Raw genomic sequence first — 25,233 nt, 5'->3', positions numbered from 1 at the left:
TCACCAGCTCCTCATGTGTGAATCTCTGAATGTGTGCTAACATTGGAGTTGAATGCTTGCCCCGTGACAGAGCCCAGTATCATGGTATATAAAGTTCCTACACTGGATATCCATGGATTGAATGGGGGCCTAGCATTCAAAGTTCCATGCCAGTGAGTTCAGTCTGCCCAAGGGAACCAAAGGGGAATTTATCCCCTAGGAAATTTATATTTAGATGGACTACCCCATCATGTTCACAGAATCTCCCAAAGATGATATAAGCTTAACATTGTTAGCACTTCTAGGATCCACAATGTTGACCAGGGTTTCTTAACTTTAGCGTTATTGGCATTTGGAGAAGGATAATTTTTTGTCGTTTGGACTATATTATGAATTGTGGGATGTGTAGCAGAAACCCTGGCCTCTACCTACTAGATGTCAGTAGTTCCGTCTTCTCAGTTTGGACAACCATAATGTCTCCAGACATTGTCAGATATCCTCTGGAAGTGCAAAATTGCTTCAGTTGAGAACTACTGGCATAGAGACACTATTGTGTGCCATACTCCAGGGAGCTTCTGGAAGTGAAGCTCAGGGAACTAAACATGAAGAAACTCACCAGGCCATTTGGTGTCTTCTTGGGAGAGGCCTGTTTAGAGAGTTTGCCCCATGCAGGGTATACACTAGGTAGACATTGACCTTGGAATGTAAACTCCTGTGTTCAAGTGCTGCCTCTGCAGGTTCTTTACTCTTCAATTTCCTTATTTAAAAATGAGGTATGGTGTGTTTACCTCACATGGCACTGTTGTGGTAAGAACAAATGAGGTTATACACACACACACACACACGCGCGCGCTGATGTGTACTTCTATAGACGTAGGATACACAAACATAGACTTAATAATGGTTCAAATATAAATGTGTTTATTTGCCAGTATTGTTAAAAGGGCAATATGTGAAAAATAAATCTTTCAGTCCATCAGATATATAGTCCTCCCTGTGACTTACAATATTGCTTTATGCTGGAAGACACAATAGGGTATGTCTAACTTTAAAAAGAGGAAAAGGAAATAAATAGTTTTTTCAGCAATAAAATTTTAACCAAATTATGATGCAAATAGCCATGTTTTTATATTTAGTTCTTAATTTTGCATTCAGTAAACTGACAGTGTGTACAAGAATTTAAATGTCTTGATAGGAGAAGTAGCTTTTAGTTCTCTTGGGATTTCATTGTGATGAACCTGGTAAATAATTCAGGAACATATGAGAGGCCAATGAATGGGCGGCACCTGGTGCTATATTGTTCATGCCTAAGCATGCAGAATCCAAAGATGGCATTCTACACCTGTCACATTGTTCTGGCTTAAATACAAATCCTGTACTCAGTGGCTATTGAAATAATAATAATTGATTTTTTTTTCCTGTTCCAATTTTCCTCCACAATAAAAGAAAACTGTACTAAGCTGTTTCAGAAACACAGAGCAAAAGTGGCACCCTTTTTTAAATTCCCACTGGTAAAATTTCTAATCTGTTTTCGCTATCAAGGGGTAGATTGCTTTAAAGAATTAGGGACTTGTCTACCTTTTCTTCTGAGGCTAATTTGAGCCTTCCTGCATTTCTGCTTTTGTTCTGTAAATTGAGCTTCTTTTCAGATCACAGTATTCATATTGCAGACATCTTCTAAGAGAAATAACACCATCCTCTGGCCACTGATTCACTCTGTGGGAATTCCTACAACTCCTCAGTTTCTCTCCCTATTACCTGAATAGGCTCTCCCACTTCTAATAGTCTAATAGTTTGAAAACAAACAAACAAACAAAACTCTTGGCAAAAGGCTTGTGTATTGTTCTGAGACCCCAGCTGCCTGGATATAGAATGTTCCTCCACTCACTAACTGAACAAGAACTCCAGCGACTGAAAGACATTTCATGCAGACAGCATGGGGCACCTGAGTCCACTGCCACTCAGGATCAGACACAGCTTAAGCCATCAGCTACGTGGAAAAATCTTGGAAGGGCAGGGGATTTCCTAGTAGGGAAAAAAAGGAAGATGAGCCTCACATGTTTAAATTAAAGTTATTATAGTGCTGAGCCAAATAAAGGATCTGAAAAGAGACTGTAGAATTTTATATCTATAAATTGTTAGATGACCTTTGTCTTTGTTTTTGAAGTGTTTTTATTATAGAAGCTTAAAAATATATTTATTTAAATATATGCTAAACCTTTGTTATGCATGATAAAATACCTATATAAAATAAAAATATAACTAATTAAAATGTATAAAATAATATTCTTAAACTTCTATAATAAACCATTTATATATTATATATTAACATATAACATATTTATAATTTGTATTATATATTTGTTTTTATATATGTAATACATAAATATTTGTTTGTTAACAGGTTTAATTGGCTTCCTTTCCTTCTGGACCTGTGTGAGAGTACTTGGAGCAGTGACTGCCATCTGGTGGCAAGCCAGAATCATCACTTTGTGTAATCTAATGGTTACCAGGATGCCCACTCTTGCCTCACATGGTATGCACTGGCATCAGGGCACAAAGAGAGCCTGGAAGGTGTCTGATGAACGAGCCTAGTGAAATAGCCTTTTACTTCCACCTGAATGGGTTGTTTTCATCCCAGATTCTGAGCCAAGAGCCAGCTCCAAAATGGTGCCTCTGAAGAAAAGATTTGCATTGTTTTTGTGTTTTAGTCTAAGATCTGCTGGTTACCCACCAGCAGATAACCAAGACTGTGAATAAGCACACACCAAAAGGGGCATATGATGTCATGGAGCCTGAAATAAACTGCTCCGAATTGTGTGACAGTTTTCCTGGCCAGGAGCTGGATCGGAGTCCTCTTCATAATCTCTGCAGGACAATTGTAAGTGAGCAGCCATGAGGTATCAGGGCTGTTCAATATACATGTTGTTGTTGTTGTTGTTAGTGGTGGTGGTGCAGTGGTAGTGGTGATGAGGAGGAGGAGGAGGAGGGGGAGGTGGAACAGAAGGAGGAAATGCTTATGCAGGACATGTATTTCCTGGTTTTGGGGATGATGGGACAGTTTGTGTTTGGTCTGTAAAAGAGCCTTCATTCCTAACACCTTCTCTTTATTCTGTTCTCAGACCTCTTCCCATTATAGCAGTAAGACCATTTCCTCATTATCTCCTGTTCTCTTGGGTGTTGTTTGGACCTTTCTCAGCTGTGGACTTCTTTTGATAGTCTTCTTTCTTGGCTTCACAATTCGCTGCAGGAATAACAGGTAAGCAGCCCCATACCTAGTTTCTCATCCCCCATAGCCTGAATCGTGAAACCCAGAGGGTCGGTATCATTTTGGCATTGTGAGCTGCTAGGTGGTATCAGCAAAGTTTATCTCCTACTGTGTCATTAAGCTATCTGAAAAGTTCCCCTGAAATTGTCCTGGCCTTGCAGTATAATTTCCTCTTGAAGAGAAAGATCTAGTCCAGTATTGTGGCAACTACGACAAGGATATCCAAAGAGGAGAATGAAGAGTCTCTCCTCATAAAGGAAATTATGATCCTTCTGATAAAATTAGTTATTTTGTATATGGCAAACTAAAGTTGAAAACAGCCTAAGTGGGATAAGGTTTCTGAAAAAATAGTGAAGCCCTACTACCTGGCTGTTCTGTTAGATAGTTCCGGCTGGTTAGAAAGTCACTGGCTCATCAGAGTAAGTGTCCAGGACTCCCAAGGCTGGCAAAAGAAAACCAAATGAAGACTGTTTTTGAAGGGACTTGCAAAATTCTGCCTTCACTGCTATTCGATCCTTCCCTCGGGGCCCACTCCATCTCTCCCACATCATTACTCTTTATTCTCATCCTGCCCCCACTGTCTCAGGCTGCCACCTGAGAAGCCCTTTCCAGCTTTCTCTCCGTGGCCCACAGCTGAATTCTGGATGGAGCCCACATCAGATTTCAACAGCTCTCTCAGAGAGGTCAAACTTGTTTGGCACCACTCCAGTGTGACACTTTGTGGTGATCAAATGTGCTCCATTGCTTGGGTTTGGCTCTCGGCTGAGGGTCAGTCAGTTGGATTTGTCTAGGAGGCATTTTGGGGCACCATTGGCCATTTGAGGCATGCAGGACATGGAATTGTTAAACAACAGTGACTTGACCTGCTGTGTCAACCAGAGTATGGCAGTGACTAGTGGCACTCTGAGCTGAGTATGCCCCTAATGCTGCCCTAGACACTTTTCATTCTGTTCCTCAAATACACTAAACTTACTCCCTTCTCAAGGCCTTTCACTTACTGTTTCTTTATATCCCCACTGCCTGACAGTTTTCTCCAGATCTTCCTGTGACTAGTTCCTTCTCATCTTATAGTCCTTGGCTCAAATGACACCTCTCTATATATTTTTTAGAAAATTTTTAGTGTTTATTCATTTTTGAAAGAGAGAGAGAGTGCAAGCAGGGAAGGGGCAGAGAGAGAGGGAGACACAAAGACTGAAACAGGCTCCAAGCTGTCAGCACAGAGCCCAATGTGGGGCTCAAACCCATGAACCATGATTTCATGACCCGAGCCGAAGTCAGATGCTTAAACGACTGAGCCACCCAGGCGATCAAATACCACCTCTTCCCTGATCATTCTATTCAAAGTGGTCTGTCTACAGAATGGCCATCCAGCCCCAATGTCTCATTCCATATATTATCGCCCTGTTTTATTTTCTTCATAGCAAGTATAACTCTCTGATATTACTGTATTTATTGATTTGCCTGTTTATTGTCTGTATCCCCCAACAGAATATACAGTCTATGAATACAGGGACTTTGTCATGCTCACCACTGTGTCCATCATTCAGAACAGACTCTGAACATTGTAGGTGCTCAGAAAATATATTTTCAGTGATCCTGGGAAGACAGATATTTAAATCCCAATAGTAGCTGCTGCCAGGAGAATGTCTGGGAAAATCATGCATTTCAAAGTTAGAGAATTACAGAGTACAGTCTTTTCAGCTGCAACATATTTCTACAGTGCAAATTAGTAACCAATTGGCAAATTAGAAAATAATATCATTGGTTCATATGTTATTTTCCCCCAACACATTAATGGTTTAAAGCATATAGGGGCAAACCTTCCTACAATTAAAGAAGGAAGACTTAAGCGAAGAAGCTAGTTTAATGGCTTCAAGAACTGGTGTACTTCCTGTGTTATGAAGCTATCTGATAAAATTGGAGGAGTAGATGGAGAAGTAGAGAGCTATTTCTTATGTGTTTAAAAATAATTGATTATTGAAGAAAGCAAAGATCCAGAACAGATTTTTAATTTAGATGACAATGTTACCTATTGGAGGTGAATGCCCTCAAGTACCTACATCTTGTAGATTTCAGGTTGCAAAAATCAACTGTAATCCTGGTACAAATGGTAATGGACATTTGCTGAGTAACTAGTATTTTAATTGGATAATTATTATTTTTATTATTATTTTGGTTGCAAAGTTAAATATGTTTCAACTGCTATGACCCCATACAATTTTTCCCATAATCCATTATTTTTATGCACAGTTTTGTAGAATGCAAGGTTTTTAAAGCATTTATATATCCTGTTAAAATAGGAACACTTGTAAACAGTGTTATAGTAGAAACACATATATTTCTTTCATTCCATTAAAGATTTTGCTGCTCTCTTGTTTGCAGTGGGAGCATGACTTGGCATAAAGAATAAAATATTAAGAGGCACTGTGAATAAAACACATTTTGCAATTAAGTAGCTTACAAGTTCGGACAAGGAAAGATAAAATAACCCAGTTTCAAAGTGCTTTCTTCAATAATAAAATTTGTTCAAAGGTACAGCATCACAGTTAGATGCTTCATTTCATTTCAGTTTTGTGGCCTCTAAATTTGTGATTGTGTGTATGTGTGTAGTGCCAGAGGAAGAAAAATATTTTTAAAATATCTTAATAAATATAATGGTAATGGTCAAGTTCAGTTGCAGATATTACATTTTTGGTAAAATTTTAAAATGTAGTCTACAAGAGAAAATCAATAAAGATATAGAAGTCTTGGACAACACTATCAACCAACTTGACCTAATTGACATTTATGTAATCCTACATCCAACAGCAGCAGAATACACATTCTTTTCAAGTACACATGGTACATTTACCAAGATAGATCATATTCTAGGCCATAGAAAAAGTCTTATTAAATTTAAAAGGATTCAGTTCATACAGAGTATGTTCTCTGACTACAATAGAATTGAATTAGAAATCCATAACAGAAAGAACTGTAGAAAATTTTGAAATATTTGGGAACTAAATAGAGCACTTTAAAGTAACTCATGGTCCAAGAAGAAATCAAAAGAGAAACTAGAAAGTATTTTCAACTGAGTGAAAATGTAAATACCAACATATCAACATTTGTTGGATGCCATTAAAGCAGTACTTATGGGAAAATTATAGCACTAAACTCCATATTGGAAAAGAAGAAAGATCTACTTTATGAAACAACAAAAAAGAGCAAATGAAACCTATTATAAGTAGAAGAAAGGAAATAATAAAAATGAAAGTGGAAATTGATGAAATAGAAGACAAAACAAATCAGAAAACAGCATGAAACCAAAACTCTTTATGGAAATCAATAAAATTGACCAAACCGCTAATTCAAATGATCAGAGGGAAAAAAAGAAGATATTACCCAAATAAGGAAGGTAGAGGTGACATCACCTAATATTAGGAAGATAATGTAATGGTGAGAACAACTATTGTAGGGAGTCTCTAACATGTTCTGCAATGATTTCTGCTTCCTGATAGTCACACTCTTGTGAAATCCCCTCTCACTGAATATGGGCTGGACTTACTGATGTGCTTATTAATGTGATATCACTTTTGGGATAAGGTTACCAAAAGACTGTGGCTTCCTTCTTGGATCTCTCTCACCCTTTCACTTGCTCACTCTGAGGGAGGCCACATGTCTTGTTGTGTGAGCTGCCCTATGGAGAGGCCCACATGGCAAGGCACTGATATTTCTAGTCTGAAGCCAGCAATGACTGAGGCTCACTAACAGCCATGTTAATAAACTTGAAAACAAATCTTCTGAGGCCTGCTAATAGCAATAAGCTTGTAAGCTTATTTTACCCAACTTGAACCTTGGAGGACTGCAGCAATGGCTGGCCCAGTGACTGCATCCTTGTGAGAGATCCTGAGCCAGAGGCACCCAGCTAATCTGTGCCTGTATTGTTGAAGAAATGTTATCAGCTTTACAGAAAATCTTCTGAAATACTGAAAATAATGGACCATTCCCAACTCATTCTATGAGGACAGCATTACCCTGATATCAAAACCTAATAAAGACATTAGAGGAAAAAAAGCCCTATAAGTTAATACTCCTCATGACCATAGATCCAAAATTCTAAACAAAATTTTGGCAAATTGAGTCCAGTGAAATATCAAAAGGATAATACATCATGACAAAGTGAGATTTATCTCAGGAATACAAGGTTGATTTAACATCCAAAGATCAATCAATAAAATTCACCATATTGACCAACATAAAACAATGATTATCTTTCTAGACAGAGAAAAGGCATTTTGAAAAAGATTTAACATACTTTCCTGATAAAGTCTCAACAAACCAGGAATAAAAGAGAACTTCAACCCAACAAAGTACATCTATGGAACACCTATAGCTAACACCATTTTTTAATGGTAAAAGACTGATTGTTTTCCCATTAAGATCAGAAACAAAGCGAGATGTCCACTCTCACAACTTTTGTTCAACAACGGAGATTTTAGCCAGTGTAATTAAGATAAGAAAAATAAATAGAAGTTACCTGGTTGTGTATGTAAAAAATTCAATAGAATCTATTCTTTAAAGAACTACTAGAACTAATAAATGAGTTTAGCAAGGTTGCAGTTTACAAGATCAAGGTATAAAAATCAACTGTATTTCTAAATACTAAAACCAGACAATTGAGAAGTGAAAATAAATGCAATGCCGTTTATAATAGCACCAAAAATAAGAAATCTTTAGGGATAAATCTAACAATGTGTAATACTTGTATACTGAAAACTACAAAACATTGCTAATCTAAGAAATAATGTGAAATACTTACATGCTGAAAACAATAAAACTGCTGAGAGAAATTAAATCTTAAATAAATGGAGAAATACCATGCTCATGGGTTGAAAGATTCAATATTGTTAATTCTGTCTTAATTGATCTATAGACTAAGCCCAATTACAGTCACAACCCTAGCTGGCATTTTTTTGTATAAATTGACAAGCTAGTTCTAAAATTAATGCAGAAATATGGAGGACATAGAATAGCCAAAACAACTTTATAAAATAGAATAAATTCTACTCCTGAAACCAATATTACAGTATATGTTAACTAATTTAAATTTAAATGAAATCTTGGAAAGAAAAAAAAAAGGATAAAAAAAAAGAATAAAGTTGGAGGACACCTGATTTTAAGACTTATTATAAATCTATAGTAATGAAGGTAGTTTGGTACTAGATAGAAATAGACATATATATCAATAAAACAGAATAGCATTCAGAAATAACCTACATATATAAGGGAAACAGCTTTTCAACAAAGGTACAAAAGCAAGTCAGTAGAGAAGGGACAATCTTTTCAAAAAATGGCCCTGGCACAATTGGATATCCACATGCAAAAATGAACTTTGATCTATATCTTGCACCACATTCAGAAATTAACTCAAAATAAATCATAGATCTATCAAACCTAAAACTGTAAAACTTGTCTAAGAAAATGTAAGAAAAATGTTGTGACTTTGGAATAAGCAAAGATTTTATAGATATAACACTAAGAGCATAAACCATAAAAGAAAACATTGATAAATTGGACAATAAAAATTTAAACCCTCTTCTAAAGAAAGTCTTAAGAAAATGAGAGAAAGAAACAGACTGGAAGAAAATATTTGCAAATCATGTATCTAATAAAAACTTATATCCAGGTTACTGAGAACTCAATAATAAGAAAACAATAATCCAGTTTTTCAAATGAGTGAAAAATTTGAAGAGACACTTCAAAAAAGAGTACACATGAATGGCAAATATGCATATGAAAAGAGATTGTCAACACCATTTAGTCATTAGGGAAAAGCAAATTTAAACCACAATTAAATGCCACTGCACACTTATTACAATGGCTACAATTTTTAAAAACTGACTAGGTCAAGTAATTGCTCAGTTCATAAAATGGTTTTATCCAGTAAAAAAAAAAAAAAAAAAAAAAAAACCGAATTACTGATACTTGGGACAGCATGAATGAATCTCAAAATAATTATTCTGAGGAAAAGAAGCCAGGCAAAAAAAAAAAAAAAAAAAAAAAAAGTTGCATACCATATAATTGAATTATAAAAAATTCTAGAAAAAAAAATTTTATTTTATTTTTTCAACGTTTATTTATTTTTGGGACAGAGAGAGACAGAGCATGAATGGGGGAGGCGCAGAGAGAGAGGGAGACACAGAATCGGAAGCAGGCCCCAAGCCATCAGCCCAGAGCCCGATGCGGGGCTCGAACTCACGGACCGCGAGATCGTGACCTGGCTGAAGTCGGATGCTTAACCGACTGCGCCACCCAGGCGCCCCGAAAAATTCTAGAAAATTAAACCGACCTGTTGTTAATTAATCTGTGGTGACAGAAATCAGATGAGTGGTTACCTGCAGATGGGTGGGAGGTGGCACCAAAGAGCAGGAAGGAGGAACTACAAAGGGACATGTAGAAACTTTGGGGGATGATGGATATGTTCATTACCTGGATTGTGGTATTTCACTGATATATACATATATCAAAACTTACCAAATCCTGTACCTTAATTATGTACAGTTTATTACATGGCAGTTGTATTTGATACAGCTATTTCAAAATGTAGTCTACAAACATTCTTATTTTTTCTGAGAAGGTTCTCATGAAGGAAAAAAGTACACCATATCTGGTGTCCTTCAAAGGGCTCTGCTAGGTGACCTAAAACCCATATGATAACTGTGCTAGATATGAATGACTATTATGAGAGAATACATTCTTTTTTTTCTAGATTCCTCTTGTAGTTCAATAAGGACCAGAATCACTTAACTTGGAGCAAAGTAGATATTTCAGGTCCAGAGGATCTCCTCATGCCTCTTATGTAATGCAGAAAATAAGGACAATGTCAGAAATTCTGTGTGAAGCTAAACTTGTTCAATTAAAGGACTTTTATTCCAAGAGCTTATCTCACTGTCACTTGTGATTAGGAGTATAGATACTAGTTGTTATTTACCTATTGTTATTTCTCAGAATTGAAAGTGTCATTTGCCCAATAATCCTGAATATCTTGCATTTTATTTCCTGGGAAATCAAGAAATGTGAAGAATAAGAATTGTGTAGGGATAAGCTTTTGCTCTACTTGGAGGTTAACAAGTTAACTTGTTACTATCTTATAGATGCTAGCCAAAGACATAAGAGGCTCAGAGACAGAGTACTTCATTATTCATGGCAAAAGCACTAGTCAGAGCTTCATGTTGCGTTTGTGCTGGTTCCCATGCCCCCAACTCCTGTGAGGATGATGCAGAGCCCATATGGAAGCTTGAACAGATAGGAGGCTGCCATGAAAGGAGAGGAATCTGAATCTGGGGGATTCCCCACTTTTATAGTGAGTCATAACAGTCCTGGTCTTTGTCTGGGTGGAGATGTTACTTCAGTAAATATTTGCTGAGCTGAACACCTACTGTGCTCAGGATTCTGTGTAAAATGTAATTTAAGTGTTCCTGGGAGCTTCAAATGTATTACCTAGGTGGAAAAACATGAACAAGTCCAAAAAATACATCCTGGGACTTTTTTTAAAATAGCTTTTCAAAAAAAGAATGCCTTGCTGCAGGCATAGCTATGCTCTTTTCATATTGATTGTTTCAAGTCTGCCCTCTTTGTGGCTTGAGTAATTGGAGCTGAAAGGAAGGTGACAGGGAAGAAAGGAAAACAATACTGATCTTGTTGGCTATGAGAAAATTTGCACTGATACTGTGCCCTACAAAGATTTCTGGTATCTTCTCTACAATCCTTAGTTTGATGGTTACTGGCCAAGAAGGAAGAGCCAGTCAGGCCTAGAATAAATGCCACCCGTATAGCTGATTTGGGGAGAGGTTTGCAGGGCCAAGGAGTGAAGTGAGGCAGAGACAGGAGTAGATTGCAAGAACTTATCCAAAAAGAAAGCTAAGGTTCACGGTTGGGGGGAAAAAAGGTATCTGCCATCACTTCCAAAAAATTGAGCATAGAGCCAAAAGTAAATGGTATATCATGAAATCAAAAGCCACTGGCATGCAGGAATGGTGCTGAAAAAGAGGTGAGGAACAGAAATAAGGTGGCAACATCTAGGATTATAAACAGAGATGCGATTTTATTAGGTACAGGCTGGAAGATGAAATAGGGGTGATTCAGCAGAAGTTAATGAGGGAGGATCAGGGTTAATGGGTAAGATTATTTTCTACACAGCCCTCTGACGCTGTTTGTCCATCCTGTAGTCAGTCCTAAATCACTATGGCCCCTAGATGAAGTTGACACACTCCTGCTTTGTGCACCCATTGTGGAGTTAAACACATTATTGACCCATCACAGCTTCCTGGATTGGAAGAAGAGCACTATCTTTCTTAGCAGATAATGAGCTCCTTGAGTTTAAGACCACATCTTATTCATCTCTGTATCTCCATTGTGCCTGGACTATACTCCATGTTTCCTGAATGATCAAATTAAATGGGCTAGAATATAGACTATGACAATAAAGGTAAGTTCTTAGAAGATGAATGTTTCCATCCTTTAACTTTAATACAATAGCAATTCTACATAAAATTATGTCACAAGTAAGCAATTGCTTTCCATCGTCCTTTTCTCTTTCATGGTGGTTGTTTCCCACAGAAGCCCAAGGAATTACATCCAGAGCCTCAGTTTCCCATTGCTTCTTGTTGTGGGGTTTCATTCTAAACTATCCTTTTTGTCTTCTCATACCATTAAAATCTGTCTGTTTTTGATGCCCTATTGGCGACAGAGTGCTGTATTTTTAGAAAGCCTTCTCGAGTAGCCAAAAAATCCCTTCCCTTGTAGACCTTGCTTTGCTACAAAAGTGAGCAGGCAATAAACAAAATAGTAAAGTGAACTGTCAAATATATGGAATGTTCATGACAAGTGCAGGAAAGAAAAGTAAAACAGGGAAAGTGAATGGGGACTATCAGGGTGGTAGCTGCTATTTTAGAGTTTGGTCAGGGAAGGACTCACTGAGAAGGTAACATTTGAGTATGAATTTGAAAGGCATAAGAAGCAAGGCATGAGGTGAAGACCATTCCATGCAGAGGGAAAAGAATATGCAAAAGTCATGAGGATGGAGCATACCTAGTGTTCAGGGAAAAGCAAGGAGGCCATTGTGGCTAGAGCTGAGTAAATGAAGCAAAGAGTAGGAAAAGATGAGGTCTGAGAGGTAACAGGGGCCAACTCATGTAAGGTTTTGTAGGTCAATGTAATGACTTGGGCATTACTCCAAGTGTTACAGGGAGCCATTGTGAGATTTGGAACTGAGGAATGACATGATATGACCTGACTTACTTTTAACAGGAAAACTGGCTGTTTTATTGAGAATAGACCTTTTATTGAGAATAGACATTTGAAAAGGTGCCTGTAGCACTCCCTTAAATAAAGTCATGTTCCTTGGGTACTTTAATTCAAGAACAGAAATAGCTAGAAGTGGAGTTTAAGGCAGCTTAAGTAGCCCTCAAAATGGCATAAGCCAATTGCCTGTGACATATCACCTACTGATTCTATTCTCTGATTGAACTCTATTAACACACTAGGAAAAGATATGCAGTATCTCTACATATAAAGTAATAATACATTTTTGAGAGAAGTTAAAGAAGTTCTAAATAAATAAGAGATATATAATGCTTATAGAATAGAAGACTCAATATTGTGTAGATATAATTTCTCCCCAGATTGATATATGGATTCATTATAATTGCAATAAATATCCAACTTTTTCCTTTTCTGGTGAAACTCAATAAGCTGATTCTCAAATATACATGGAGACTCAAAGGGCCAAAAATAGTCTGGAAAAAAAAATGGACAAGGTGAGAGGATTTCCACTTTGGGATATTAAGATTTATTAAAAAGCTAGTGATTAATATATGCTAAGTATGCTTTTGGGGTAAGACAGACCCAATGGAGCAGAATAGAGAGAATCCAGAAAGGGCCAAGTGTGTATGGAAACGTTTTAATAAATGGTGCTGAGTCAGTTGGCTGTCCATATGGGGGGGGGGGGGGAATGCAACTTGAATCTCACCTCAGTAAAATCATCTGCTGGTGGACTATAGATCAAAATGCAAAAGTCAAACAATGAACTTCAGAAAAATAATATAGGAGAATATCTTCATAAACTTAGGATGGAAAAATGTCTTAAATAGAATACAAAAGCACTATTCATAAAAGGAAAGATTGTTAAATTGTTCTATGTAAATGTTAAGAATATCTTCTGTTCACTAAAAAACATCACCAAGAGAGGAAAAAGCAAGCCATAGAATGGAGAATATATTTACAATGCATATGTCATCAAAGGATTTTTATCCAGAATAAAGGACTACAAACAGATAGGAAAGGCACAGAGAACACAATTGTTTTTAATGAGCAAAAGGTATGAACAGCCACTTTATTAAAAAATATATCCAGATAGCCAATAAACAAGTGAACAAGTGTTAGACTTCATTGGTCATCAGGGAAATGCAAAGTACAGCCACAGTGAGATAATACTGCATAGTCACTAGAATGTCTACAATTAAAAAAAAAAAGACAAAACCAAGTGTTGGGAAGGATGGGGAACATCTGGAATTCTCATGCATTGTTGTGGGAGTATACAATGTAATAATCATTTCAAAAAACAGTATCTACTAAACAACATATTCATACCCTAAGTCACAGCAATTCTAGCAAAAATTGCATACATATATTCACTGAAATACATGTTCTAGAATTTTCTGGACAGAACTATTTCTGATAGGCCCAAACTAGAAACTCCTCAACTGCCCATCAATAGTTTAGTGTCTCTTCTCTAAAGAAGACATCCGGATGGCCAACAGGCACATGAAAAGATGTTCAACGTCGCTCCTTATCAGGGAAATACAAATCAAAACCACACTCAGATATCACCTCACGCCAGTCAGAGTGGCCAAAATGAACAAATCAGGAGACTATAGATGCTGGAGAGGATGTGGAGAAACGGGAACCCTCTTGCACTGTTGGTGGAAATGCAAATTGGTGCAGCCGCTCTGGAAAGCAGTGTGGAGGTTCCTCAGAAAATTAAAAATAGACCTACCCTATGACCCAGCAATAGCATTGCTAGGAATTTATCCAAGGGATACAGGAGTACTGATGCATAGGGGCACTTGTACCCCAATGTTTATAGCAGCACTCTCAACAATAGCCAAATTATGGAAAGAGCCTAAATGTCCATCAACTGATGAATGGATAAAGAAATTGTGGTTTATATACACAATGGAATACTACGTGGCAATGAGAAAAATTAAATATGGCCTTTTGTAGCAACGTGGATGGAACTGGAGAGTGTGATGCTAAGTGAAATAAGCCATACAGAGAAAGACAGATACCATATGGTTTCACTCTTAGGTGGATCCTGAGAAACTTAACAGAAACCCATGGGGGAGGGGAAGGAAAAAAAAAAAAAGAGGTTAGAGTGGGAGAGAGCCAAAGCATAAGAGACTGTTAAAAACTGAGAACAAACTGAGGGTTGATGGGGGGTGGGAGGGAGGGGAGGGTGGGTGATGGGTATTGAGGAGGGCACCTTTTGGGATGAGCACTGGGTGTTGTATGGAAACCAATTTGACAATAAATTTCATATATTAAAAAAAATAGTTTAGTGTCTAAACACATCATGGTATATTTAATGATTGCCCACTATCCAACCATAAGAATAAACAATCTATAACTACATGCAACAATACAGATGACTCAGAGAAATAATGTCAAGCAAAAGAAACCAGGCACAAAGATTAGACTCTTCATGGTTCTACTTATATGAAGTACAAAATGATACAAATTTTATCTATGATATTAGAAGTCCAGATCATAGTTACCCTGGAGGTTGAGGGAGATGATGAGAAGGGAGCAAGAGGAAGCCTTCTGAAACACTGGTAGTGCTCATTTCTTAACCTGATGCTGGTTACACAGGTGTGTCCGTTTTCAAAAATACACTGAATTTTATACTTATATACACTTAATGTTTATTTTTCTTCAATAAAAGTTTTAAAAATTATCTTTGAGTTTCCTAAAAAAAATGAAACATCTGAAAGGAAGATACATGCCAGTTTATCAACAGAGACAGCACTATTTTTTAATAGTTTCTAGAAAAAATTCTCACTTTTATATCATGGACATTGTGGTGAGAATTGATAGGTTTACTGTAAATGCAAAGGTCAGTTGCTTAAGATTTTTTTATGGCACTGGGGCACCCGGGTGGGTCAGTTGATTAAGCATCTGACTTTGGCTCAGGTCATGATCTCATGGTTCGTGAGTTTGAGCCCTGCATTGGGCTCTGTGCTGACAGCTCAGAGCCTGGAGCCAGCTTCAGATTCTGTGTCTCCCTGTCTCTCTCTGTCCCTCCCCTACTCCTGCACGCTCTCTCTCTTTCTCTCAAAAATAAATAAACATTAAAAAAATTTAAAAAAAAGACTTTATGGCACTATTGCTAATAGTCAAAATATAAAATAAAAATTTCTTTTTATCAAGAAGACATCAGTAAATGGTGCCAAAAACACAAGCAGCAAAAGAAAAATACATTCAATGTCATCCAAATTAAAAATTATGTGCTTCAAAACACAATTAAGAAAACTAAAATAACTCACAGAATGAGAGAAAATATTTTCAAATCATAGTTCTTATAAGGGACTTGTATCTAGAATATATAAAGAATGCTTACAAGTCAATAATACAAAGACAAATAACCAGTTTTAAAATGAGCAAAGAATTTGAATAGTGTTTTCTCCAAAGAAGATCTATAAATGGTGAATAGGCACATAAAAAGATGTTTGACATCATTAGCCGTGAGAGAAATGCAAATCAAAACCACAATGATATATCACTTAATGCCCCCCTAACATGGCTAGAATTTTAAAAGGCAGAGGAAAAACAACTGTTTGCAAGGAAGTGGAGAAATTGGAACCTCATATACTGCTGGTGGGAATGTAAAATGGTGCAACTGATACAGAAAATAATTTGGCAGTTCCTCCAAATGTTAAATGCAGAATTACAATATAAGCAAGGAATTAGATGCTTAAGTACATACTCAAGAAAATGAAAACGTATGTTCACACGAAAACTTGTACATGGATGTTCACAGCAGCATTCATAATAGGCCAAAAGCAGAAACAATCCAAATGTCCCTCAACTGATGAATGGATTAATGAAATGTTATATCCATGTAATGAAATGTTATTCAACAATAAAAAAAAAGGAAACCTGATTCATACTACAACATGGACCAACCTTGAAACCATTATGTTAAGTGAAAGAAGACAATCACAAAAGACTATAAATTGTATAGTTCCAAATATGAAATGTCCATAATAGATAAATCTATAGAGACAGAAAGTAGATGAGTGGTTGCTTAGGGCTGAGAAAAAGCAAATTAAAACTATGAGATTTACAATAAATGGCTTAAAATTTTAAATTTAAAATGTTAAGGATATGAATCTATGAAATTCTCATTGGTACAAATTTGTACAACCACTCTGGAAAATAATTTGACTTATCTTTTAAAATTAACAACACATATATCTTATGAGCCAACAAATCCACTTCTAAATTATACCCAGGAGAATTGTAAGCACATTTGTACCAAGAGTTGTATAAAGAATATTCACAGTAATATTATTTGTAATCACCCCAAATGTCTTTCAGTAGTAGAAAGAATAAATAAGTCTTGGTATAATCTTGCAATGGAATACTATACAGCAATGAAAATGACAAGTTCCAGAAGAATCTCACAAACATCAAATTTAAAAGCCATCCACAAAGGAGCATGTGCTATATGGATCATCTATAAAATTCAAAACCAAGCATAACTAAAATATAGTGTTGAAAGTCAAGATAGTGGTTTGCCTTTAGGGAAAAAGAATAATAATTGTGAGTGGAGATTTTGAGATGGTGTAATGTTTTCTTTCTTTCTTTTTAATTTAATTTTTTATGTTTTAAAATTTACATCCAAGTTAGTTAGCATATAGTGAAACAATTATTTCAGGAGTAGATTCCTTAATTCCCCTTACCCTTTTAGCCCATCCCCCCTCCCACAGCCCCTCCAGTAACCCTCAATTTGTTTTCCATATTTATGAGTCTCTTCTGTTTTGTCCCCCTCCCTGTTTTTATATTATTTTTGTTTCCCTTCCCTTATGTTCATCTGTTTTGTCTCTTAAAGTCCTCATATGAGTGAAGTCATATGATTTTTGTCTTTCTCTGACTAATTTCACTTAGCATAATACCATAATACCCTCCAGTTCCATCCATGTAGTTGCAAATGGCCAGATTTCATTCTTTTTGATTGCCGAGTAATACTCCATTGTATGTATATATATGTGTGTGTATATGTATATATATATATATATATATATATATATATATACACATATACACACACATATATATGTGTGTATATATATATATATATATATATATATATATACACACACATATATATATCTTCTTTATCCATTCATCCATTCATCCATCGATGGACATTTGGGCTCTTTCCATACTTTAGCTATTGTTGATAGTGCTGCTGTAAACATGAGGTGCATGTATCCCTTCAAAACAGCACATCTGTATCCTGTGGATAAATGCCTAATAGTGCAATTGCTGGGTCGTAAGGTAGTTCTATTTTTAGTTTTTGAGGAACCTCCATACTGTTTTCCAGAGTGGCTGCACCAGCTTGCATTGCCACCACAATGCAAAAGAGATCCTCTTTCTCTGCATCCTCGCCAACATCTATTGTTGCCTGAGTTGTTAATGTTAGCCATTCTGACACGTGTGAGGTGGTATCTCATTGTGGTTTTGATTTGTATTTCCCTGATGATGCATGATGTTGAGCATTTTTTCATGTGTTGGTTGGCCATCTGGATGTCTTCTTTGGAAAAGTGTCTATTCATGTCTTTTGCCCATTTCTTCACTGGATTACTTGTTTTTTGGGTGTTGAGTTTGATACGTTCTTTATAGATTTTGGATACTAACCCTTTATTTGATATGTCATTTGCAAATATCTTCTCCCATTCTGTCGGTCGCCTTTTAGTTTTGCTGATTGTTTCCTTTGCTGTGCAGAAGCTTTTTATTTTGATGAGGTCCCAGTAGTTCATTTTTGCTTTTGTTTCCCTTGCCTCTGGAGACGTGTTGAATAAGAAGTTGCTGCGGGGAAGATCAGAGAGGTTTTTGCCTGCTTTCCCCTCGAGGATTTTGATGGCTTCCTGTCTTACATTGAGGTCTTTCATCCATTTTGAGTTTATTTTTGTGTATGGTGTAAGAAAGTGGTCCAGGTTCATTCTTCTGCATGTCACTGTCCAGTTTTCCCAGTATCACTTGCTGAAGAGACTGTCTTTATTCCATTGGATATTCTTTCCTTCTTTTTCAAAGATTAGTTGGCCATACATTTGTGGGTCCATTTCTGGGTTCTCTGTTCTATTCCATGGATCTGAGTGTCTGTTCTTGTGCCAGTACCATACTGTCTTGATGATTACAGCTTTGTAGTATAGCTGCTTGAAGTCTGGGATTGTAATGCCTCCTGCTTTGGTTTTCTTTTTCAAGATTGCTTTGGCTATTCGGGGTCTTTTCTGGTTCCATACAAATTTTAGGATTATTTGTTCTAGCTCTGTGAAGAATGCTGGTGTTACTTTGATAGGGATTGCATTGAATATGTAGATTGCTTTGGGTAGTATTGACATTTTAACAATATTTCTTCTTCCTATCCAGGAGCATGGAATCTTTTTCCATTTGTTTGAGTCTTCTTCAATTTCTTTCATAACCTTTCTATAGTTTTCAGTGTATAGATTTTTCACCTCTTTGGTTAGATTTATTCCTAGGTATTTTGTGGGTTTTGGTGCAACTGTAAATGGGATCGGTTCCTTGATTTCTCTTTCTGTCGCTTCATTGTTGGCGTATAGGAAAGCAATCGATATCTGTGCATTGATTTTATATCCTGCAACTTTTCTGAATTCATGAATCAGTTCTGGCAGCTTTTTGGTGGAATCTTTTGGGTTTTCCATATGGAGCATCATGTCATCTGCGAAGAGTGAAAATTTGACCTCCTCCTGGCCGATTTGGATGCCTTTTATTTCTTTGTGTTGTCTGATTGCAGAGGCTAAGATTTCCAATACTGTGTTGAATAACAGTGGTGGGAGTGGACATCCCTGTCTTGTTCCTGACCTTAGGGGGAAAGCTCTCAGTTTTTCCCCATTGAGGATGATATTAGTGTTGGGTCGTTCATATATGGCTTTTATGATGTCGAGGTATGCTCCTTCTGTCCCTACTTTCTTGAGGGTTTTTATGATGCTGTATTTTGTCAAATGCTTTCTCTGCCTCTATTGAGAGGATCATATGGTTCTTGTCCTTTCTTTTATTGATGTGATGAATCACGTTAATTGTTTTGCAGATATTCAACCAGCCCTGCATCCCAGGTATAAATCCCACTTGGTTATGGTGAATAATTTTTTTAATGTATTGTTGGATCCAGTTGGCTAATATCTTGTTGAGGATTTTTGCATCCACGTTCATCAGGGAAATTGGTCTATAGTTCTCCTTTTTAGTGGGGTCTCTGTCTGGTTTTGGAATCAAAGTAATGCTGGCTTCATAGAAAGAATTTGAAAGTTTTCCTTCCATTTCTATATTTTGGAACAGTTTCAAGAGAATAGGTGTTAATTCTTCCTTAAATGTTTGGTAGAATTCCCCTAGAAAGCCATCTGGCCCTGGACTCTTGTATTTTGGCAAGTTTTTGATTACTAATTCGATTTCCTTACTGGTTATGGGTCTGTTCAGATTTTTTATTTCTTCCTGTTTCAGTTTTGGTAGTGTATATGTTTCTAGGAATTTGTCCATTTCTTCCAGATTGCCCATTTTATTGGCATATAATTGCTCGTAATATTCTCTTATTATTGTTTTTATTTCTGTTGTGTTGGTTGTGATCTCTCCTCTTTCATTCTTGATTTTACTTATTTGGGTCCTTTCCTTTTTCTTCGTGATCAGACTGGCTAGTGGTTTATGAATTTTGTTAATTCTTTCAAAGAACCAGCTTCTGGTTTCATTGATCTGTTTTACTGGGTTTTTGTTTTTTGGTTTTTGGTTTTGTTTTTTTTTTTTTCAATAGCATTAATTTCTGCTCTTATCTTTATTATTTCCTGTCTTCTGCTGGTTTGGGGTTTTAATTGCTGTTCTTTTTCCAGCTCCTTAAGGTGTAAGGTTAGGTTGTGTATCTGAGATCTTTCTTCCTTCTTTAGGAAGGCCTGGATTGCTATATACTTTCCTCTTATGACTGCCTTTGCTGCGTCCCAGAGGTTTTGGGTTGTGGTGCTATCATTTTTACTGACTTCCATATACTTTTTAATTTCCTCTTTAACTGCTTGGTAGCCCATTCATTCCTTAGTAGGGTGTTCTTCAGTCTCCAAGTATTTGTTACCTTTCCAAATTTTTTCGTGTGTTTGATTTCAAGTTACATAATGTTGTGGTCTGAAAATATGCACGGTATGATCTCGATCTTTATGTAATTACTTAGGGCTGATTTCTGTCCCAATATATGGTCTATTCTGGAGAACGTTCCATGTGCATTGGAGAAGAATGTATGTTCTGCTGCTTTAGGATGAAATGTTCTGAATGGTCCAATGTGTCATTCAAAACCATTTTTTCCTTGTTGATTTTTTGATTAGATGATCTGTCCATTGTTGTGAGTGGGGTGTTGAAGTCTCCTACTATTATGGTATTACTATCGATGAGTTTCTTTATGTTTGTGATTAATTGATTTATATATATGGGTGCTTTCACATTTGGCACATAAATGTTTACAATTGTTAGGTCTTCTTGGTCTATAGACCCCTTGATTATGATATAATGCCCTTCTGCATCCCTCGATGTGATGTTTTCTTTCTTAGTGCTGGTGATAGTTACATAGATATATCCTTTGTGATAATTGAGCTAAATATTTATAATTTGTACACTTAAAAATGCTTTTCCGGGGCGCCTGGGTGGCGCAGTCAGTTGAGCATCCGACTTCATCCAGGTCACGATCTCGTGGTCCATGAGTTTGAGCCCCGCGTCAGGCTCTGGGCTGATGGCTCAGAGCCTGGAGCCTGTTTCCGATTCTGTGTCTCCCTCTCTCTCTGCCCCTCCCCCGTTCATGCTCTGTCTCTCTCTGTCCCAAAAATAAATAAACGTTGAAAAAAAATTTTTTTTTTAAATGCCTTTCCTAGCCCAAGATTATTAAACAAAAACAGAAATGTTCAGCCTGTCAGGGATCTACAATTATAAGAATCATGAATAGTTAGTAGTCATATATTCAGAGGGTTGTTGAACATGAGGATGGTGTCAGCTCCCAAATATCTTCTTTACATAATATCAAATGTCCACCTGTGTTCAACTGCTTCACCATAATAGCCTTTCTTACTTTGCCCAAATTACTGCACCAAGATTTATTAAGTTTTCTGGTTTCCTTTGCTTTCATAAATGTAGCTGAGCATCAAAATTTCACATAATTTGGGTGCTAACAAGATTAGAAATTATCATGATATTAATCAGTTTTTTATCCTATTCTATGCCTTATTCCATCTCCATCCCACTAAAAAGCTTGCTTTTTGGGAAGGGGGGGGTGTCAGATGGTAAACGTTTTTCAGGCATTTTGAATTCTACCATTTCAGTGGTGAAAGATGCTATTCTTTCTTGTGTGTGTGTGTGTGTGTGTGTGTGTGTGTGTGTGTGTGTGTGTGTTGGGAGGAGGTGAGGCTCAGGATGCTAATCTATGCACACTGACCTTTGTTTCTATCTGACTGAGCAGATGTAGGAATTAATCATTGTCACTCCTGGATGCTGTGGCTGCAGCTGTCCCCCACTGCCTTTCTGCCCTGTTAGATTTATTAGTGTATTTTGTTTGCTAGAAAACATGCCTCAGCACAGAAGAACTGGCAAATTAGAGAAGCTTATCTGTGAATATAATTTTATAGAAACATGTTGTTTTTTCCTACACATCTGTACCTAGACTGTACATGAACAGAGTCAAGAAAATAACAGAGAAGAGGAAGGCTGGCAAGCTGGACCGAGATGCAGCTTCAAGATTTGTGAAAAATGTCCTTTGGTGTTTATTTATTTTTGACAGACAGAGCAAGAGAGAGAGTGTGAGAAAGAGAGTGCAGGCAAGCGGGGGAGGGGCAGAGAGAGGTGGGGACAGAGGATCCAAAGCAGGCTCTGTGTTGACAGTAAAGAGCCTGATGCAGGGCTTAGTCTCACAAATCATGAGATCATGACCTGAGACAAAGTTGGACGCTTAACCAACTGAGCCACCCAGGTGCCCCGACAAATGCCCTTTGGGAACCAAAACCTAAAAATGCATCCAAAGTTGTCAATAAAGGAAGAAGTAAAACTTAACCTTTTGGTTTTAATGGACACATATTGGAAAAGTGTATCATTTTTATTGTTTTCCACAAAATAGATGATTATGTGGCAATGCAAGGTTTAAATGTATTCCTTATTGAATTCATATATAAAATTTACATTTTAAACTTGTAATGCTAAATATTTTGCCCCAGAAAGATTGTTATCTTCATTGATTTTCCTCTGAACTCTTTTTTTTTAAATTTTTTTTAACGTTTATTTATTTTTGAGACAGAGAGAGACAGAGCATGAACAGGGGAGGGGCAGAGAGAGAGGGAGACACAGAATCTGAAATGGGCACCAGGCTCTGAGCTGTCAGCACAGAGCCCAACGCGGGGCTTGAACTCATAGACCGTGAGATCATGACCTGAACCAAAGTTGGATGCTTAACCGACTGAGCCACCCAGGCGCCCTTCCTCTGAACTCTTTAAAAGAAGAAAAATAGAAAAGAAAAACAGACTGGTAATATTGTTTATGTAACTCCTTGAGAAATTATTTCCCATCTTGAGAAATTTCATATTAGATCAATGTCCTACAATTACAAAGAACTGTCTTCTAAACTCTAAACTCTTCTTTTTGCAACCAGCCCCCCTTAACTCCCAACTATCAGTTTAGTGTCACTCCCAGAATCTGGGCATACTTTGGCCCTAGGCACATGAAAATAAGTGTTCTAAATTAGTACTAAATTCATTTTATAGCAGGCCCACTACAACCTTCAGAACATAATTAACACTCTCTAGACCCCAAGAATCCCTGCTACCTAGATATCCGTGCAGCCTCACCAAATCTAACCCCTAAAGATACACCAGCAGGGATGGATATCAAAGTAGCCACGCCCTTTTGGATATTGGGAGTTACCTCTAAATTTAGTATAAATTTCTAGGGCCTGGTTTATCTGTTTCTATTCTCCCCCCTCTCTTTATCAGGTCAGCATGCTCTGGTTCAGAGGGTTGGGGGGTGGGGGGGTGAGCAGCCAGTGACTATTCAGAGTCTATTCCTTTCTGGTGGCCCACTGCCTGCCAGAATCCTAGACCTCAGTCTTAGACACGTACATTAGCCTGCATCTCTCTGATACCAATCCCTCACTCACTGGGATTTCTGCTTATTTTGTGCACTCTCTGACCTTGCTTGATTCTCTCTCTCAATTTATTTCTTTATTGACTCTTCCTCAGAATGATCTGGTTTTAGACATCCTCGTATGTTCAATCCCTAAATTACCACTACGGCCTTTACTTTGATGCTCTCAGTATCTGGCTTATGTGTCTTAATCTTATGGCCTGGACTCCTGAATTCAAACTCCTCTGGCATAACTTCTTCAGCCACAATTTGAGTCCCAATTCTGACAGTGTTTCTGTCTCTGATAGTAATACCAAGCACCTTATTAAGAGAAGATAGATATTTAAAAAACAGGGAGGGTGCCTGTGTGGCTCAGTAGTTTAAGTGTCTGACTCTTGACTTCGGCTCGGGTCATTATCTCACAGCTCATGAGATTAAGCCCCGTGTCAGGCTCTGTGCTGACAGCATGGAGCTTGCTTGGGGTTCTTTCTCTGTGCCCCTCCCCAACTCATGTGCATGCACACACGGTAATTCTCTCTCTTTCTCTCTCTCTCTCTCTCTCTCTCTCTGCCTCTCTCACTCTCACTCTCTGTCTCTCTCAGAATAAATAAACCTAAAAAGAAAAGAAGATAGGTTAATCCTCTAGATGTCAATCTTAGTGATTGGGTCCACCTCTCAGGTAAAGAGAAACAAGTAAACCAAATGTCCATCAACAGATAAATAGATAAACACAACGTACTATATACATATAATGGAATATTATCCAGGCTTAAAATGGAAGGAAGTTCTGACACATGCTACATCATGGATGAAACTTGAGGACTTTATATTAAGTGAAATAAGCCAATCACAAAAGATAAATACTGTATGAATTCACTTATATGTAGTATCTAGCATAATCAGACTCAAACAAATGGAAAATAGAATGGTGGTTGCCATGTACTGGGGAGAGGGAGAAATGGGGAATTATTGTTTAATGGGTACAGAGTTTCAGTTAATGTTCAGTTAATTGTTGTTTAATGGGTATAGAGTTTCTGTTTTGCAAAATGAAAAAGTTCTGGAGATTGGTTGCACAACAATGTGAATATGCTTAATACTAATGAACTGTACACTTAAAAATGGTTAGGATCATAATTTTTATGGTTATTTTATTGTATGTAATTTTACTGTATTTTGCCACAATTAATATTTTTTTTAATTTTAAAGACAAAGAAAGAAAAACTCCTATTAGTAATAACTCATTTTGATCATATAATCTATTATAGGACCATTTCCTATTTTTTATTGCCCATACCATCTCTTAGGAGATAATGATCATTCTTAAATCACTGCCTGTTTTGTGACCTTGTTACTTTATTTTTCATGTCCCAATTTGCATATCTGAATCTTTGATATCTTCTCTTTCAAGTATTCCAGGATTTCATTTTGCCTTACTCAAGATCTCTTAATGATTTTGTAGGTTTTTTCACATCCCCATTGGCCTTCCCCTTTCCAGGCTGCAGAATGATCTATCCTCATTCAATAAAGACCCTGCCATTCCACTTTTCCTTCTCTAGAATTTATTTATATTCCTTATATGA

General features: G+C 37.1%; 1 protein-coding gene across 3 annotated transcripts in view; it reads left to right on the top strand.

Annotated features, from left to right (window-relative positions):
• GPR156 (G protein-coupled receptor 156) overlaps positions 1 to 25,233 on the top strand; it is a 115,041-nt gene that overhangs the window by 46,721 nt on the left and 43,087 nt on the right. For all 3 annotated transcript variants that reach the window (XM_045036992.1, XM_045036993.1, XM_019839812.3), the window contains exons 2-3: positions 2,384 to 2,860; positions 3,102 to 3,238. In XM_045036992.1, the coding sequence (XP_044892927.1) occupies positions 2,768 to 2,860; positions 3,102 to 3,238 (230 nt within the window). In that variant the 5' untranslated portion in view covers positions 2,384 to 2,767. The remainder of the gene's footprint in view (positions 1 to 2,383; positions 2,861 to 3,101; positions 3,239 to 25,233) is intronic.

The sequence above is a fragment of the Felis catus genome, chromosome C2 (assembly GCF_018350175.1).
Source record: "Felis catus isolate Fca126 chromosome C2, F.catus_Fca126_mat1.0, whole genome shotgun sequence".
Classification (NCBI taxonomy): domain Eukaryota; kingdom Metazoa; phylum Chordata; class Mammalia; order Carnivora; family Felidae; genus Felis; species Felis catus.
The sequence above is the reverse complement of the archived record's forward strand: the minus strand, read 5'-3'. Positions and strand labels throughout refer to the sequence as shown.